This window comes from Pelobates fuscus, chromosome 3 (genome assembly GCF_036172605.1).
Source record: "Pelobates fuscus isolate aPelFus1 chromosome 3, aPelFus1.pri, whole genome shotgun sequence".
NCBI classification, from domain to species: Eukaryota; Metazoa; Chordata; class Amphibia; order Anura; family Pelobatidae; genus Pelobates; species Pelobates fuscus.
In genome coordinates, this window is record NC_086319.1 from 338,918,931 (window position 1) to 338,938,071 (window position 19,141).

The following is a 19,141-nucleotide window of genomic DNA, read 5'->3' on the forward strand; positions in this document are numbered from 1 at the left end:
GCTCCCTGAGGCACTCTAATCTGATTAGCCTCGTTTCACTTTCCCCTTTCCCCTCTCCCCCTACTTCACACTCGCCCCCCCTATCCTACTGCCACTGACCATGATTTTGGACTAACTTTTGAGCCAGGATAGGGTGGTTTTATTATTGTTTGTCCACTCTCTATTTGTTATTTGTTAATTCTTTTGACTTTGGTATTATTGGTTTTTTAGTACATACTAAAACAGTACCAATCCCCTTACCCTCACGCCCCGTTCTACCTTTAAGATAGTAGGTCTGGCTGCCAGCCTAGAGGCAAACCAGTACCTACTATTACTCAGAACTGGCGTTTATCTACCCTATTAAAGCATGATATTGTTATACCTTTTGGGACAGGATATGACACCTACTCTATATTTCTTTTGATACCAATATCCCTCTATCAGGTTTTCCAATAAGGACAGTTGTTCTCTCTCTCTTTGCATCTTATACTTTGAGGGTTACCCCCTCCCTGTCCGGTCACACTTGACAATACTATGGGCCAACCCATCTCTCTATCAAGGAATCAGAGTTGTTGCAGAGAATGAACAGACCACTAAGACATGAATCAGCAATAAAACCAATCCCAAGGAAAGCTTTTCAAACCAAAAATTATTATTTATTTTTTTATATATCTAGGGGAGTGAGATGTATTATAATCAGTTTTTATCTTAATTCATAAACGTATGGTTCAGATTTCAGTGAAGTAATTACTTATCCAGTCACTATGGACGGAACTGCATGTCATGTTTACTTCTATCCTATAAAAAAAGTGTATATAGCCTAGCCAAGTTCTATAACGTTCTACATGTCTTGCATTCTTTCTGTCTGGTTTAGGCTTTCCAATGGACTGCCCAAATAGTGACATTTATGGTATTTCTAATTCTTTATTTGTAATACACATAAAAAGGACGTAAGATAAAACATAAGAAGATAGTGAGAATCTTGTGGGACCTGTTCAAACCATAAAATAAGTATTTTTATATATACAATATATATTTTAAACAAAATAAACTCATTTCAGGCAGTATCTATAAAGGTTGATATGTCAAAACCTTCATCAATGAACTTGGTCTCTAAAATGTGTGATTGTATGGTATTTGTAAGGCCAGATCTGCCTGAATACCACAGGGGTGCATTTTTTAAATAACTTTGGACCTACAAGGTCAAAATCTGGACAGCATGTAAATAGCAGGGTTAGGACAGGGCTTTACAAATTTGCTTTGAATCTAGGACCCAGCAAAAAAAAGTTAGGAGCCAGGTTTTTTTTTCCAATGTCAAAAACACAACAAGGGACAGCTTAATGTAGTTGTTCTTGTGTCTATAACCTGTCCCTCCACACTTTTCAATGTAAGCCCTGACTTTTCAGAGAAAAGCAAGTATTTACATTGTTGCCTAGTAACACTTCTAGTGAAAGTCACAGACGGCCTCTAGCGTGCATCCTGGGTCAGTGCTGCACAGTACGCAGCACCTACATTTAGCGTCTCCACGCTCTGCATGGAGGCGCTGAATGCTTCCGTTAGAGATGCATTCATTCAATTCAGCTCTATGAGGAGATGCTGATTTGCACAGCATGGCGATGCACAATAGCCTTCCAATGCGTTCCTATGGGAAAGCATTGGATTGGCCGAGATCAAGATTGATGATCACAGTCATGCAGACAGGGCCAGCCGCGGCGAGAGCAGCACAGCGTGGGGGGAAAAGGTGAGTAAAAACCCTTTACCCTTGTGATTGGAGGGGGACCAGTCACCTAAACACACACACACACATACTCAGTCACTGCAATAACAACACACACTCCACTGGAGCTGGAGTGGTTAGGCATTCCCTGGGGTCCAGTGGGGCTTCAGTCATCTCCCTGCCCCATAGAGCGCTGTTTAGTGATGCCGGGGCCGGAATGACATCATATTCAGGCTCCCAGCATCACTGGAGCACGCACGAGGGAGCAGAGCAAGGAAGGAGGTTACAGCTCCCTCATGCGCCTGCCAGTCTGCCTCAATCTACTAGGAGCCTCCTGCACGTGCGCACACTGCACGCTGTCCCTAAGCAGGATGACTGACCGCATGCCCAAGCTCTCCATCAGCTGGCTGGCCGCAAATCCTATCCCTTTAGCCGGGCGGGTGGTCGGCTGACCGCATGCCCATGCTATTTATGAGCCTGCCAGCCGACCGCCTTCACTCATAGGCGGCCGACCACCTCAGGTGCTGAATCGGCCAACAAATCCCAGGCGCCAGGACTAAAATCTTAGTCGTCATGGCGACCTGGGAATTGTCGAGCCCTGGGTTAGGATTATATAAATCAATGGCGTTATTACCCAGAAAACCTGCATTGCAAAGACTTCTCATTGAGCTGCATTGGGAAGTCTGTAATTGGACAGACACAGAAAGTCGGGCGGGGTTAGAAGAGGAGGGCTTACAAAGGCAGCAAACAAGAGAACTGCAGGCAACCTGCTTTTAAATAAAAACCCCAATGAAAAAATGAATAATTAAGTGCATGCATTTTTTCATTAGGGGTATAGCTACTAAATAGTGATATTCTTATTTGGGTAGGTGGGTAAGTGTGTAGTGGAGGGTCCCGTTAAGCCAATGGTAGATTGCACAACTGCTGGCAGACTAATATTGGGAGTTGTAGTTTTACAACATCTGGGGAAGTACTTGCTAGCCATTCCTGTTTTCAAGCAGCGCTGTCATTTTTTTGTTTGTATTCATTAGTTTTTCCTTTTCCTATGCCTCATGTATCTCAATAATTATCCTCCCTCCCTAACCACCTGCCGTTATTTATATTTATTTCATTTTCTTCCTTGTGCCAGATCTCGGTATATGGAGGCCATTTTGTTCTCCTCTGCCCATGATGTCTGCTGTTTTCCCTTCTCTGGGATTGATTTTACTTATAAAATGTGGGTAAATTAGTTTGGTGACTGAAAGAGAGTCTCCCTTTAAGCTCTGCCCATCATCAACATACTTTACTTCATGTATTGAAACAATGTATGAAACAAATAAAATGAGACTAGGGAGCAATATAGAAGCAGATTAGGTTACGCTTATTTTTTGGTGACTTTAGGGCTGTCAATAGTTTTAGTATTTTTGAACAAGGTAGTTCTTTTAAACGGACATGGCAAAATAGTGAGCAATGGCTGAGCTGAAGACTATCAAAAAGTTTAAAACTGGCTTTTTAAAAAAGTTTCAGTAATGGGCATGGCTTGGACGTCGAGCTGAATGAACGCATGGGCCACAACTTTGACCAAAATGCATAGCCAAACGCCATTGCAACCAATTTGCAATAGCCAACAGGCATAATATTGGGATAATTACCAGCATGAAATCTTCCCAAAAGAGGTATCCCAAAAAGGATGCGTCCATGCTTTCCCTGGCTCGCCTGTCACCAAAAACGGTGGATACTTAAGCCCACGTGGCTCAACTGAGAATCAAGAGGACATCATCGGAAGCCTCGATGCTTTGCTCAGATAATGCCACCACACCCCCCAACAAATGCAGGCAGGTCTGCAGTACCAAGTAAAAGATATAGACAAGAGCACGACAATACTCAAATATAAAGGTACAGGCCATCAGGTCCGAACTGCAGAACAAGAGACCCGACAGGAATTAGTGGTCAGGGCCCATAATACACTGGCAGATCATACAACTGACATAAATATGCAATTGAAACTTCTCTTTTCTAATGTCCTAATTTTATCCCGTCATATCTGTCCTACTGAATGCCCTAGTGTCCACTTCCAGACATACTGTCAGTACCTGGCAGTATGATGAAGGTCAGAGCTGCTGGGGAGATAAGCGACAGAGATAGATGAGACAGGGGGGGTATGATAGAAACATTTAAATACATAAAGGGAATCAACAGGAAGGCTGAACTTGATGGACGCAAGTCTCTTTTCAGCTAACTATGTAACTATGTAACACAGTAAAAGGAGGAGACTATATTTAAAAGAAGAAAAACTACCACAACAAGAGGACTTAAATTGGAAGGGCAAAAGACGGGCCGAATGGTTCTTATCTGCTGTCACATTCTATGTTTCTATGTGAGCACTTTAACACTCTTTGCTCTGTGTCTCTGATCACTTATACTCTAATGGACCTCAGCATGGAGCATCCTGACATAGGACATCACAGATGAGATCTTTGGTAGTGTAAGGATGTAGAGACAGCGAGAATGGAGTTGTATATGTTCAGTTCCCAGGCTTTTAAAAAAAAAAAAAAAAACTAATAAAAGAAATTGTAAATAAATTACACAATACACATGTTCAGTTAATGGCAGGTTTGTGTTGACTTTTATTTTATTTTTTTTAAACAACACAAACAGTACAGAACATTGGAACCAATTATCGGCAATTGGTCTAAAAGTTTTGCTGATATAACCATATATATTTAAAAGATCAAGTATCTTAATTCATTGATGCTGACCAAGTGGTAAGAAAGGAAACATCCCACATACCGTATATACTCGAGTATAAGCCGAGTTTTTCAGCCCATTTTTTGGGCTGAAAAACCCCAACTCGGCTTATACTCGAGTCAGAGTCTGTATTATGGCAATTTGCATTGCCATAATACAGACTGGGGGAAGAGGGGGGCTGGCAGAGCTGTACTTACCTTCCTGCAGCTCCTGTCAGCTCTCTCCTCCTCCGCGCGGTCTGTGCAGCACCTCAGTCAGCTCCCAGTGTAAGTCTCGCGAGAGCCGCGGCTCTCGCAAGACTTACAGTGGGAGCTGACAGAGGGAGCTGCACGGACCGCGCGGAGGAGGAGAGAGCTGACAGGAGCTGCAGGAAGGTAAGTTACAGCTCTGCCAGCCCCCCTCTCCCCCCCACTGAACTGCCAATGCCACTGGACCACCAGGGAAGGAGAGCCCCCCTCCCTGCCATGTATCAAGCAGGGAGGGGGGACGAAAAAAAAAATATAAATAAAATAAGAAATAATAATAAAAAATTTATAATAACAAAAAAAAGAGGTATAAGGACAACTATGGGAGGGAGGGGGGGTATAAGGACCACTATGAGAGGGAGGGGGGATAAGGACCACTATGGGAGGGAGGGGGGGGATAAGGACCACTATGAGAGGGAGGGGGTGGGATAAGGACCACTAGGGGAGGGGAGGGTAAGGACCACTAGGGGAGGGGTGAGTCAGGACCACTGGGGGGGGGGTGAAGGAACACGGGGGTGGGGAGGTAAGGACCACTGAGGGAGGAGGAGGGGAAGTCAGGACATATGGGGGGGGAGGGGGCGGCAAAATGTTTTTTGCCTACGGCGGCAAATATCCTTGCACCGGCCCTGCACACACTGCATTCACGCACTGCATTCATACACACACACACTGCATTCATGCACACACGCTGCACTCATACGCACACGCTGCACTCATACACACACACATACGCACACACTGCATTCATTATACACACACTGTAAATAAATATTCAATTAATATATTTTTTTTAGGATCTAATTTTATTTAGAAATTTACCAGTAGCTGCTGCATTTCCCACCCTAGTCTTATACTCGAGTCAATAAGTTTTCCCAGTTTTTTGGGATAAAATTAGGGGCCTCGGCTTATATTCGGGTCGGCTTATACTCGAGTATATACGGTAATTCAAGACTAGTTTACAATGAATATCACCCCTGTGATGCTACCATGCACTGTGTGGTCAGCCCTTAAGGCAGTAGTTAGGGGTTACCTGATCAAATTTTCCACACATAGGTGGGAAAAAGCCCAAAACGCAACCCATTTTAAATTTTCTAAAAGCTTTACGTAAGGCAGAAGCTAGGTAGGCACAGAACTGACCCTTCTAATAGATCTTTAGAGGAGCTACGATCAGATTAAACCTCAAATGCATGCTCTTAGAAGATGTAACATGAATAATCACATGGTCTTGTAGGTTTTTCTACAAAAAAAGCCAATAAGATGGATACATTCCTAGCTATAAAGTTACACCCTCGTACTAGACCCAAACAAATTACAGCAGGTTGTAAATTAGTGACCTCTCCAGAGGCTATACACTTCAAATTTCAATCCTACTACCAATCATTATACAACCACACTTTGGAGAACACATATAATCAAAAATACCAGGACAAAGGTTCTTTGAGTCTCTAGAGCTGCCTACTACTCTACTACACTCTCCTTCCAGACATAACGTAAGAGGAGATCTCAATGGTGATTCCCACGCGAAAGAGTAATAATGCTCCAGGCCCAGACTGATTCAGTCGCGCATACTACAAAGCATTTCATAACCCCACATATCTCTGGAAATTACACTAGCCAATATCAAACTGCTGCCGAAAGATGGGGCAAAACCCCACTAAGTAGGTTGAAGGGTTTAATATTTCAAGATTCGATAACTGACAAAAGCCATACAATTCTGACATGTTAGTAGAGAAGGAGTGGGCTGAGATGTTGAGGATGAAAAGCAGACCATACGCATATGCTGCGATTTTGTGATGGTGTTGAGAGGTGTGATTGCCAGTGATTTTTGGGTTAGCTCTAACTGCATTGAAAGGGCTCTAAGCGCAAGATGAACAGTAATGGTGATAGGGGACACCCTGCCTTGTACCATTCCTTATCCTGAATGGGTTGGACAGGAAATCATTCACCAAAACTCGAGCAGAGGGGTCTTTGTAAAGTGCGGATATCCAGGTTAACATACGGCGATCTAAAACCCAGAATTTGAAAAACCTTGATAAGAAAGCCTTCTCTGTGCCTGTGGATAGAAAAATTGTGGGATCTCTCCCACGTTGGACTTTGAGTATCAAATTGAGAACACAGACCACGTTGTCTCGGGCTTCTATGCCTGGTCAGGGAGCACCAGGGATGGAATGATGGGTTGTAAGCACACTGCCAATATTTTGGCAAAGAGTTTCAGATAGACGTTCAACAAAGAGATTGGTCTGTACCTGGGGCACAAGATGGTTCCTTCCCCTCCACGGTTATAACTGTGATATGGGTGGTCAAAGTGTGTTCGCTTCCATTAATGATGTGAACAGGCATGTTGTCTGGGGGTTAGCAATTTTTGTAATATATAATCGTAACCCCATCTGTGCCAGAGCTTTTCAACTTTGGCTAGTTTGAGGGGGAGGTATAACTCATCCAAATTGATGGGGAATTCCATCAGTTTAGACTCTTAGAATGAGAGAGATGTAGAAATGTGTTGCTGGATATAATCTTCTAAGTTCGGGGGACAGAAGTGTTTCAGAAAGTGGATGGGACCAGTCGGAGGTTATATAATCCTCACAGTATGTTCTGAAGGCCTGTGCTATTTCTTTGGTCGTATTGTGCAATTTATCATTATGATTAATTTTCGAGACATATGTCCTCAACTTCAAGCAGTTAGTGCTCGGGCCAGTAATCTGCTGCTCTTATTTCCTTGTTCAGAGATCTTTTTGACTCGTTTGAATAAAAGCTGTAGGGAATTGAATCTTGTCAGAAATTAATCACTCTTAGACAAACTCATCTGAAAGCATGTGTTCGTGTATGCTTTCTGTTTCTATAATTTGGGTCACTAATGACTTCATTTGAACTAATCTCGGTTTTATTACTGTAGCGTGTGTAAACAATAAACCTCTAATTGTACATTTGTGTGGCTGGGTTAACAGAGTGGGTGTCGTTTATTTTGAAACAATTTGCCAGTTGGGAGTAGAAATCGTCTGCAATTTGAGGATCATCCAAGAGAGATACATTAAGCTGCCATGCCCAGGTTTCTGGTCTGGTAACAGGTATAGAGCTTGTGATTGTAATGGGTGCTTGACCAGACAATCTAATGCTTCCTATCTCTGCCTGGTGGAGACGGTCAAGGTGCTGGTGCTGTAAAAATAATCAATAGGAGAGTAAATGTTGTGCAGAGGAGAATGTTGTGCAGAGGAGAATAGAAGGTAGGGTGACTCACCCTCCAGCAATCAGTCAGCTGTTGGTTATAGAGGAGAGATTCTACAGAAGTCAGCAAATGTAAGGGCAGGTGTGACCTGCCTGAGGATATATCCATGTTCAGATCAGATGATGCGTTTTGACCTCCCGATGTTTAACATGTGGCTTAAGAAACCACAAAGTGTTACCCTCCATACAGAGTATCTTGGTATCTTAACGTCCCTAGTTGTAAGGGAGTGAATCAAACCCAGATTTAAACTGTGCTCCAGTCCCTCACACCCTTACCCCAATTCTCAGAAAGAGAGACTTAACTCCAGGGATGCACCCACAGGGATTCAGGAACTTGGAAGATGCAGGCATTCATCTATGGGATAACTCAACTATCGTTCATTTCTCAGTGTTGAGAGAGAGAGACACATATTGGGCTGCCAAGATATTTTACACTGCTTGCAGATATGAGACTGCACAACAGTTAGAGGTACAATGAGCTAAACCAGCAATGGCAAACCTATGGCACGCGTGCCACAGCTGGCATGCCAAGCCTTCTCAGTGAGCACCTGTCAGGGTACCTGAGGTCTCTACCTTTGAGAAGGGTAGAGACTTAGTTGTTTATCCGTCTAGACAGGCCATTTCTCCCGTTCCTCGCGGTCCATCCAGTCATTCTAACGCTGGCCGCAAGGGATCCGCTTCCTTTTCTAACATGACGCTCGATACGTGACGTCTTCACGCTATCCCGAGCGACCTGTCACTCTATTGGCTTTATCCAATCAGCACCCATCGGAGGCGTGTCTACTCTCCGGACTCAGGGTATTTAAGCTTGCTTCTCTCGTCAGCTCATTGCCCTGTCGTGGTTCTAGCTTGTCTAGTCACTCAGTGCTCTTGTATTCTAGTATTCTCCTTGGTTCTGACCCGGCTTGTTGTACTATTCTGCTTATCTCTGTTATCCCTCTGACCCGGCTTGTCTCTCGCTTACCTGTCTTCTCGTTCCCTCGACCTCGGCTTGTCTCTGACCATTCTCTGTTATTCTCTGTACGTTAGTCCGGCCATTCTAAGGCCCGGTATACGTACCTTTCTACTGTTTGTACTCTGCGTGTTGGATCCCTGTCCCGATCCTGACAGCACCCGGCCATAGGTTGCTGGTAGGGTACCCAGTCGTGTATTCACCGCGAGGCTAATAAGGCCTTGTCTGTCAGTAAATGTGTGTGTCTGTCAGTGTATCGCTGAATGTCTGTATCACTGAATATGTGTGTGTATCTGTACACAGGGATTACAAAGGAGGGGGTTTCATATAAAAAAAAATGTATGATTACATATGTTCACATTCTTTACTTGGGGTAAGAAAAAGACAGTGATGAATGGGAAGACATATGGGAGGCTGCAGCTAAAGTATTGATCTGTGCGACGTCCCAAGAACAAATGTATAAAATTTAGTTAAGTTGGCCTACCACCCCAGTACAATTACATTGAATGGGACTCCCTCAGAGTGGCCAACATGGCTCCTATCTACACGTGTGGTGGTCTTGCCCAGTAATAGCTGCCTTTTGGAAAATAAAGTGGGAAGACTTCAGACCAAGGTTTTCCACAGGCTCTTTGACCTGGATCCCTGGCATTTCCTACTGCCTCGATCCCTAGAAGGCTTTCCCAGGAGAGCTCATAAATGAGTCAATAAAATCACTTTAGCAGTTAGAAGAGCTGTACTTGATAATTGGTTGAGCGCATCATTCCCACCCCCGACACACGCTTAGAGAAGTGAAGTGAAGCTGAAAGCTATCTAATGCCTCAATTATCTGCCATAATTTATAACTCACTCCCGTCATTCCAGAAGACCTGGGCCCATTGGCGGGAATACACGATCAAAACTTGATGTCACATGCATTTCATTCCCCATCATTTTTCCTTTTGTTCGATTTCTTTAAATTTCCTTACTTTTGAGTTCAATATAAAAAGTTGCACAGAGGATGCACAACAGAATAATAATAATAATAATATCTTCCCATTGTACAAGTGATAACTGTATTTGTGAAAAATACTATATTCTCATACACTTGCGTACTGTACTCTGCAAATCTCGCTGTGCTATATAAATAAAGAATGTATAATGAAAGGAAAATATTTTTAATTTTCATGAATAGAAAAATATAAGAGATGGTATATTATAACAAATATAGCATCTTTCTTCTAAACACTCTCACACTACTACTAGATTATATAATAGTTGAAATTGAGCTTTTAGTTGGTGTTTATTGCATACGAACAGGAAATCTTCACATTTACTGACCTCAAATCATCTGCAAAACAACTGTGGTACATTTTATCAATTTTCCTAATAACTGCTCTGAGATGTAAAAAAAAAAAAAAAAAACCCCAAGACTAATAAAAATGGCATTTAAAAAAATAAATTTAAAAAAAAAAACGCACTCCTAAACTAAAGAAATACTGTCTGAGAATGTCTTTTTTTTTCCAGTCAAACCTATTTATGCATGCCGCAAAGCATAAAACAAGAATATTTCTACAGCCATGTGCCAGATTGCGTTTACAGGAAATAATGCTGGAAGTTGGTACAGACAGATCGGAAAGGCATCTTGAAAGATGAATTTGATTGGGCTTTTGTCCAATCTGCAGTGTGAGATCATGCTTAAATACTACATCAATCACACTTCTGGAAAGCCACTTTTTAACGGGATACTAACATAGAATATATATATATATATATATATATATATATTTTTTTTTTTTTTTAAGTGCTGTATAAGTGTTGTATTGATTGGTATAATGCTAGGATATATTATTATTTTATTATTTATATAGCGCCAACAAATTCCGTAGCGGTGTACAATGGGTGGACTAACAGACAAATAATTGACATCAGATCACTGGACGTACAGGAACAGAGGGGGTTGAGGGCCCTGCTCGATGAGCTTACATGCTAGAGATATATAGAGAGTTCTTTGGTGTGTATATATGTATATATATATATATAGATATATATATACACCGTGGTATGGGAATGATTAACAAGTAAATAAAAATCAATATTACTATATATATATATATATATATACATATATAGTAATATTGTAATATATAGTATATATATACATATATAGTAATATTGATTTTTATTTACTTGTTAATCATTCCCATACCACGGTTTACCAAAGGTAAGCCTTTATTTATAGCAGGCATGTCCAACCTGCGGCCTAGTATGGTAGCAGGGGGGTGGATAAAATATGTATTGTAAATTATGATCTCTTTGTGTAGCTTTGAGTATGTGTTACCAGTGTGTGTTTGTGTGACACATCAGTGTGTGTTTGTGTGACACATCAGTGTGTGTTTGTGTGCGCGCATTACATCAGTGTGTGTGTGTTACCAGTGTGCCGGGAGGCACTTTATTTTATATGCGGCCCAAGAAAATGTTTCTACACTCGATGTGGCCCAGGGAAGTCAAAAGGTTGGACACCAATGATTTATAGAGAGACTGTGAATTACATTATATATATATATATATATATTTATTAGTCACAACATAAGCAAAAGTTGTTCATTGTTCTTCATTGCACATAAAATCCAATAGAAGAGTTACAGAAAGAAACCAGGGACAATAAAACATCCAAATCATTTAGATGATAAATTAAAAGCCATTTTATATTCATGCGGAAAAACAAAACAAAACCAACCTATGTGTTTGGACCATGACAAACACAGATCTACTCAGTCAGTTAGCTTGTGTTCTGCGCTGAAAACAAACGACAATGTAAAACATAAAAATGTAGCATAGACTTAACTCACCCGTCACAGACTTCAAAAAAGGAAGACATAAGCGTTTATTGTTATGGGTTCAATTAAATGATCTATACCAGGAATTGCCAATAGAGAGATCCCCAGCTGTTGAAAAACTCCAAACTGTATGACAGTCCATGCATGAGTTACTGTTCTATTAAAAATTAACTCTTTAATTAACAACATGGACTCCTCATTACTCTTTAAGCGATTTTACTAATTAAATTGTACCCCACATTTAAGCACAGCAATCCGGAGGGACTCATTGTATTTTAAGGCTTAGACTCACAACATTTACCCTGTGATTTCATAATGTCAATTACATGAATTCTAAATCAGTGAACGACCGCAGGCCGGGAGCACAGTGATCGATATTCCTGCAGTAGCAGTTTTGCTCTGAATGCACTTTTTAGGGTTTACAATTACATAAATCGGAGTGACGTGTTCCACATGATGTATATATTCAGCAAAATATGAGGTGTTGTGGGGGTATCTCAAGGTACAATATAGTTTTACAGCAAAAGCCGGGAGAGACTAATGTAATGTTTTGGTTTAACAAGTTAGATCACCTTTACACAAATGTTTTATAGTTTACGGATGGTGACTACCTTATCAGCAGAATCTTAGCACAGTGACTTTTTCACACATTCCTACCTGCACACCTTATCCGGTTTTGCCCATTTTTAATTTTGGTAAAAAATGTAAATATTATTGGCAGCTTTGATAAGGTTTTTCATATACCTGTAAATATTAGAGCAATAACACAATAATAAACAAATAACAATATCTAATAATACTAGACATTGCTGTCCTGCCAAGCAAAGAAAGGGGGGTACAGAACCTGCCAATCTAACATCTCACAATGAATGGCTTTTTCATGAAAGAACCTCTCGGAAACTTTCAAATCTTCCCCCAGCCTTTAAGAGATCCCTCTCTACATATCTCAATACAGAATGCACCTGTAATCATGGTGGATTATATTGCTGACCTGTTCGGTGTTAAATTTATATATGTGCTGGGTATTAATATTATATAGCATTTTTAATATTATATTGTACCCTATTGTTATTATGCAGTGCTAGCGGGCTCGGGGCATACTTGAAAACGAGAGCAATCTCAATATATTCTTCCTGGTAAAATATTTTATAGATAAACATAAATGGATAACTATATGCTCGATCCAATGTTGTCTGAGATCTTCTAGTTACTAAAATAGATAATCTAGTACTTCAAATCAGCATATTGGCCTTACCCTATTATACTAGTAATACAAATGAAGAGACTATGTACAGACAAACACTGTTAGGAAACTTGTTATAGATATATCTGTTCATTACTATAATAAAATCCAGGCAATACTAGACTGACAATAAATATTGTCTCAAATTAATGTTTTTACATTCAATCTAACCAACAGGCCCAAGGTGTGTGAAGTGACTCATACAAACTACCATATTGTTTGTCCATCAAACTAACATTATTCACTGAGAATTGACAGGAATTCATAGTGAATTAAAACATTTAGGGCAAAATAGTTAAATAGGAAACATTCTCCAAACCAATTCTGTTTTTAGTTTGGATATTTTGGCCTTAAATTTAATATCTACTTTGAATTCTTGGCTATTCCAACTATATTGAATAACTGAGTAAAGTCATTTCCTTCCCCCAATATACTTGTTCAGCTATATTGTGTTTATTTTACATAATATTTTTCTGTTGGTCTATTATCCCAAAGCCTAATTTCACCCATTTTCAAGCATTAGTTCTATAAGTACAAGAACTATACTCTCTTATGGGCTTCTACTCCTTCAAGAATATTCTCGATTACAGCTTATCCATTTTTTTTCTTAAGTACTTTATAGTGCCCACGCACGCACGCACGCACGCACGCACGCACGCACGCACGCACGCACACAAAATTATGGTACTATAAAATACGTAAGAAAAAGAACGGATGAACAATGAATAACCTATAGAGTTCTTTATTATTATTATTATTATTTATTTAGTTCTCAAAATGAAAAATTGCAAGTAACATGCCATTGCTGCTCCTGCATTCCAAGTTCACTTACTACATAGAAAGGCAGACTTTGGACACATTTGTATATAGGTGAAATATACTCCTGAAATTCTCTTTGGTTTGTTGCTAGCCACATACATTTTCTAACGTTATAATGAAAAAGTATGGGAACAAATTAAATAAGACTGCATTTTAAATGAATACTAGTTTTATATGAATCCTATTACAAAGAGAAACCCAAGTTGGTGTGACTGAAACAACAATATAGCACCTTGTTATAGTATGTACTTTATTAATTGTTGATGCACTTTATTCAATGCTTTGCACTTCATATTAATTGCATGTACGTTCATTAGCACTTTTATTAATTACGGTATGCACTTTGTTATATAAACATATAACTTTGTATTATGACTATATCGTCTAGCATTAATTACTTTCACTTTGTTCTTCTCTTGGATATGTAAAAATAACATTGGATTTTCTAATAAAGATTCCTCTTTGGATCCCGTTCTGCAGCTCTATCAGATATAGTTTATGTAACCTAGGTCTCTTATCTTTCTTATTCACATCACACTCCTTGATACACTGTGTCTTAAATTTATCTCTTCTCTAATTGATACACGTTTAAAAACCTATGTTTCTGCGGACATATACACATATATGTTTTTGCTTGTATATATGATTGAGCTAGTAAATTTGGGTACTTTGTATCCTCTGGAATACATTGTAGTACTTTGCTGATTTTTGTATTTTTTTTGTATTATTTTTTATTTTTTTTGTGTTTTTTTTTTCTTTCTTTTTTGATTTATGTTTTTCTATTCATCTTTTAATTAAATTTTTCTTTCCTTATTTTTTTCTTCTGTTTTTATTTGTTTATTTTATTTTTTATTTATATTCTTATATATTTTTTTAATTGTCCTTATTTATTTTATTTCATTTGTCCTGGTGTTCCTATTTAATTACTTTAAACTGCTCGTTTAGCCTGGGGATATGTATATGGTCTTTGGCTGCGCGATGATGCACATTACCTTGCGTCGCCCGTTGCCCTAGACGTGTGTCTTGACTCCCATGCGCATGCGCGATTAGGTCTCTTTCGCGCATGCGCTCGGATTTCAGATGCCGTATACCCTATGCGGCCACTGTATCTCTGACGTAATCGCATATAGTCACGTGGGTGAGGCGGCACGGTCTCCTCGATGTGCTTAGTATCTCATTTAATCCCAGGTATAGTCATGTATGATTAATTGCACAACTTGCATTAAGTGACACATTTATCTAAAAGATCTGTGCATATATAATTGTTGATGTGTTTTTTTTGTAAAACCTGGACTGCTTGTATTTTCTCTGACTATCTCTTTCAGCCATTTACCTATTCATTCCTTACCATGTCTATTTAAAAAGTTTGATGTATTAATTTAACATATTGATTGTATTACTTTTAATTCATTTTTTTAAATGAAATTTCTAATTGCTTAATTGTTTGCTTAACTAATTGATTGTAACTTGTTTGTATATAAGTGCCATTTTGTCACTGTGGTGTTAGCTTGATAAAGACCTTGACAGGTCGAAACGTTGCAATAAATGTGCCTGGAAACAATCGCAGTGAGTGCCTGAGATTTTTCTATTTATACATATTCCTTGTGGTTTTTTTTTGCTGACCCATGCTCAGTAGCACCCTGGATTGAATTGTCGTGGCTGAGTGCGACCCTACCTTTTTTTTCTGAAACAACAATATCAACACGAATAATAAAGATTAGAGCTGTAGAAACTTATCATTTGAAGCCAAATGAGAATTAAAAAAACAGGGCAGGTCAATGATAATCCGTAAATTTAAGCTGCATTGTTACTGACAAGATACAAGATACTTTATGAAATATTCATAGTGACGGTGTTCAAATCTCACTGAAATTCCAACCCAGTCAAAAGATATACTGAGACAAAGTAGGGACTACTCTGTGTCGGTATTTTTTCCAACAGTTGGCATTTATTGACCCTGGGTGGAGCTACCGCCATCAAGAAGTGTCAATATTGAAGAGACTGGATGTCTTCATGCATAGCGTGAAGATGCCCATAAAACTGCAGGAAGCATCTCTAGTGGTTGTTTAGAATACAACCACTAATGGCAGTCTTAAACCTGCAATGTTTAACATTGCATCTTCTCTAAAACACCAATGTTTTACATTGCAGGGTTAAGGGACTGGGACACTGCAACCAGACCACTTCAATGAGATGAAGTTGTCCAAGTGCCTATAGTGTCTCTTTCAAGAGGCGCAATCATCATACCTCACCTACTTTAAAAAAAAAAAAAAAAAAACAAAAAAAAAAAACGAAAGGAAAAAAAAAACAGCTTTGACTACTTACTACTTTTACACAGTGGATATTCAACATCAGAATGTTCAAACCATTAATTTTCCCTATGTTTTTAATTTTCTATTTTTTTATTCCATGATAGTTAGAGGATCAAAACATTGTGATGCAAGTATATAATCATGAGTATATGGTGTCAAAAGCACATACTCCATTCTTGCAAAAAAAAAAAAAAATGTTTATGCAGGTCAAAAGAATCTGTAAGCAGTTTACCTACAGTTGCAGGCATGGGTCTTTTTTATTTCATGGTTTAGGTGAATGATCTGCTGGGCGCAGATGCACTGAGCAAATTTTGTTTTTCACCGTCCAATAGAAATAACTGCATGAGCATTTAATTTACCACATATACGTTAGTTTGACCTTATAAGAGGGTCTTAACACTTAAGTTTAGAAAACAAAGTGGTTCAAGAAGTTTGTTATAATAAAATAGGGGAAACAGCACGCAAAAATCGAATGTTTTTTTGTGTTTGCATGGTTGTGTTGAGAATAAAAATGAAAAACAACACTTAAATAAATAGTTCTGGGGCTCTGCAAAAAAAAAAAAAAAAAAAGGCTGCATGATACAAATATTTCAAATTCAAGCATGCATCCAGGAGAGCATGTAGGCAGCTCCTAAAATAACACTTGTCGGAGATTATATAGAAGGTTTTAGCTGTAGGTAAAGCGTACATAGCTGAAATATGTGACAAAAATGTCACACTTTAGTCAGATGCAGAAAGTTCCCAAAAATAACTTTCCTTTTAAGAAACATATCAGCGATGCATCTGCATACAGACTTCAGGCTGGGAGCCGGAATGTGGATGATTTGTAACTAGCATTTGAGGTAGCAGGAGAAGGATTCTGTATTAACCCCTTAAGGACACATGACATGTGTGACATGTCATAATTCCCTTTTATTCCAGAAGTTTGGTCCTTAAGGGGTTAAAGCAGTCCAATGTGTAGGAGTATTCATAAATCAGGATATTTTCCCCCATATAATGGAGGGAAACGCAAAAATACAAAAATGAAGCACTATATACATCTACAGTTATTCATTTTAAGTAAAAAAAATAAATAAAAATAAAAAAATAACCAAAGTGCTGTAATCGCTATACAGCATTAGACATGAAAATAAAAACATACATTCACATTGAAGAAATAATTTAAGGAATACGGTTCACATTCAACTAAGTAGAAGAATTCTGAGACTTTACTTACCAAAATGCAGTCCACTTTTGACTGTATGGATTTGCTGCAGGAAAAGGACAAGAAGAGAATTGTTAAAATTCTTGCATTGCATAACTTAAACAATGTCACAGATGATAGTAACCCAATTATGCGGTGTTGACTTGACACAACTTTTCTCGGACTAATTCTCCCAAAATTTAGTGCAGCCTGGAGGGCTGTCATTTATTATGTCCAACGAAAAAGAATTCTGGTAACAAATGCATTCTTAACATACTGATTTGTAAGTAAACAGATTTTGCCTCTTTCTTCGTAATAATATTTTAGCAAGGAAACACACACATTGAACTCTATTTGTAGATGATGTGGCTTATCCCTATATGGCCCTAGTATTTTGGTTTTGAAATGACACAGGAAAGCCCAGAGCAATGAGCAGGAAGCAAATGTGGGGTAACTATAACATTTTATGTATACATTCAATGGAACACTCACTAGGATAATGTACAGACTGAATGTTAATGCTTCCCTGTAGCTGGATGATAAGTTCATGTTAAATAAACACATTTAAAAACTCCTGCTCCTGTTTTTCACGTACAAAGTACATTCCATTTTACAACCCCGGAACATAAGCATCTTAAAAAAAGACTTTCAATACATTTTTTTTTTTTTTAGGGAAAACGGAAAACAGAAAAATTCACTACGTGCATGTATACACTACATCCATATGTTATTTCTTATTAAAAAAGAAAGGGAAAATTGTTTTTACAAATTAAAGTAACACTATAAATCACTAAGTCCCATTTGAGTGCGGTGTCCCTGTGTTCTTAACCCTGTGAAGTAAAACAACCGCCACCCTCTCCCCACTTAAAAATTAGTATTTTATACAGATTGAATCTTTATGAAATGCTCATTTTCACTGTGTTGGAATTTCACTGAAATCCCAACCCAGTCAAGAGATATAGAGACAAATCAGGCACTACTTTGTCTCTGCATTTCTCCTGTGCTTGACTTTCTTAGACTTTAAGGTGGAGTCTAAGAATCAATTCCGACAGCCGTCACCTGTCTGCTGCAGTGAATTGACTGTCTATTGAGGATCCCGCCCCCATAGACCTCAATGCTGTACTCTCATGCATGCTGACTGCCACAAGAGGTGTTTCCGCTGCACTGACGGAGTTAATCTCAGTCATGTGATGCGGAAACCCTGTAGGAAAGTCCTATTGAATACATGCAGTCTGACTACAAGTAGGGACAGGGACACTCTAGCGCATGGAATACAGAACTGAATTCCTAATGCTAGTGTTCATTTAAGATACAAAAGAAACACACAAAATAAAATGGGGGGGGAGGGGGGAATGCCAAGTCAACACATAAATAAAAAAATAAATAACTAAAAACCTGGTTACATTAGATAACGTTAGTTCATAAATATGCTAAACAAGCAGATAAAACCCACTGCTGCTAGAAGAGAAATATAGATAAATGCATGACATTTATATACATTATTTACACACACATATTAAAGAATGCTTTGTTCAAAACATACCATACAATGCTGGTAGTTTCTAGCACGAATAGTACAGTGAATTGCAAAGAAAACTAAAAACATTAACAACTCTGGCTATAAGTTAGGTCACCATCTTAAAGGGATACTATAGTGCCAGGAATACAACGCTGTCTATCGCTCCCCCTTATTCCCCGCCCCGATAAATAAAGGGTTTAAAACCCTTTGTTTACTTTATCCCAGCGCCGATGTACCACGCATGTAGTAGACCTCTCTATAGGAAATCAATGCTTTCCTATGGGGGGGAAAATCCGATGCTGGATGTCCGTTTTGATTCAGGAAGTGCCACCAGTGGCTGTCTGGTAGACAGCCATCGGGAGCAGACTTAGAGCTGCAATGTAAACATTGCAGTTAATCTGGAACTG

General features: G+C 39.1%; 1 protein-coding gene across 1 annotated transcript in view; it reads right to left on the reverse strand.

Moving 5' to 3' along the window:
* The window catches only part of RFX7 (regulatory factor X7), a 122,661-nt gene that overhangs the window by 50,686 nt on the left and 52,834 nt on the right, over nt 1-19,141 (reverse strand). The window contains exon 2 of the mRNA XM_063449085.1: nt 17,249-17,282. Coding sequence (XP_063305155.1) covers nt 17,249-17,282 — 34 coding nt within the window. The remainder of the gene's footprint in view (nt 1-17,248; nt 17,283-19,141) is intronic.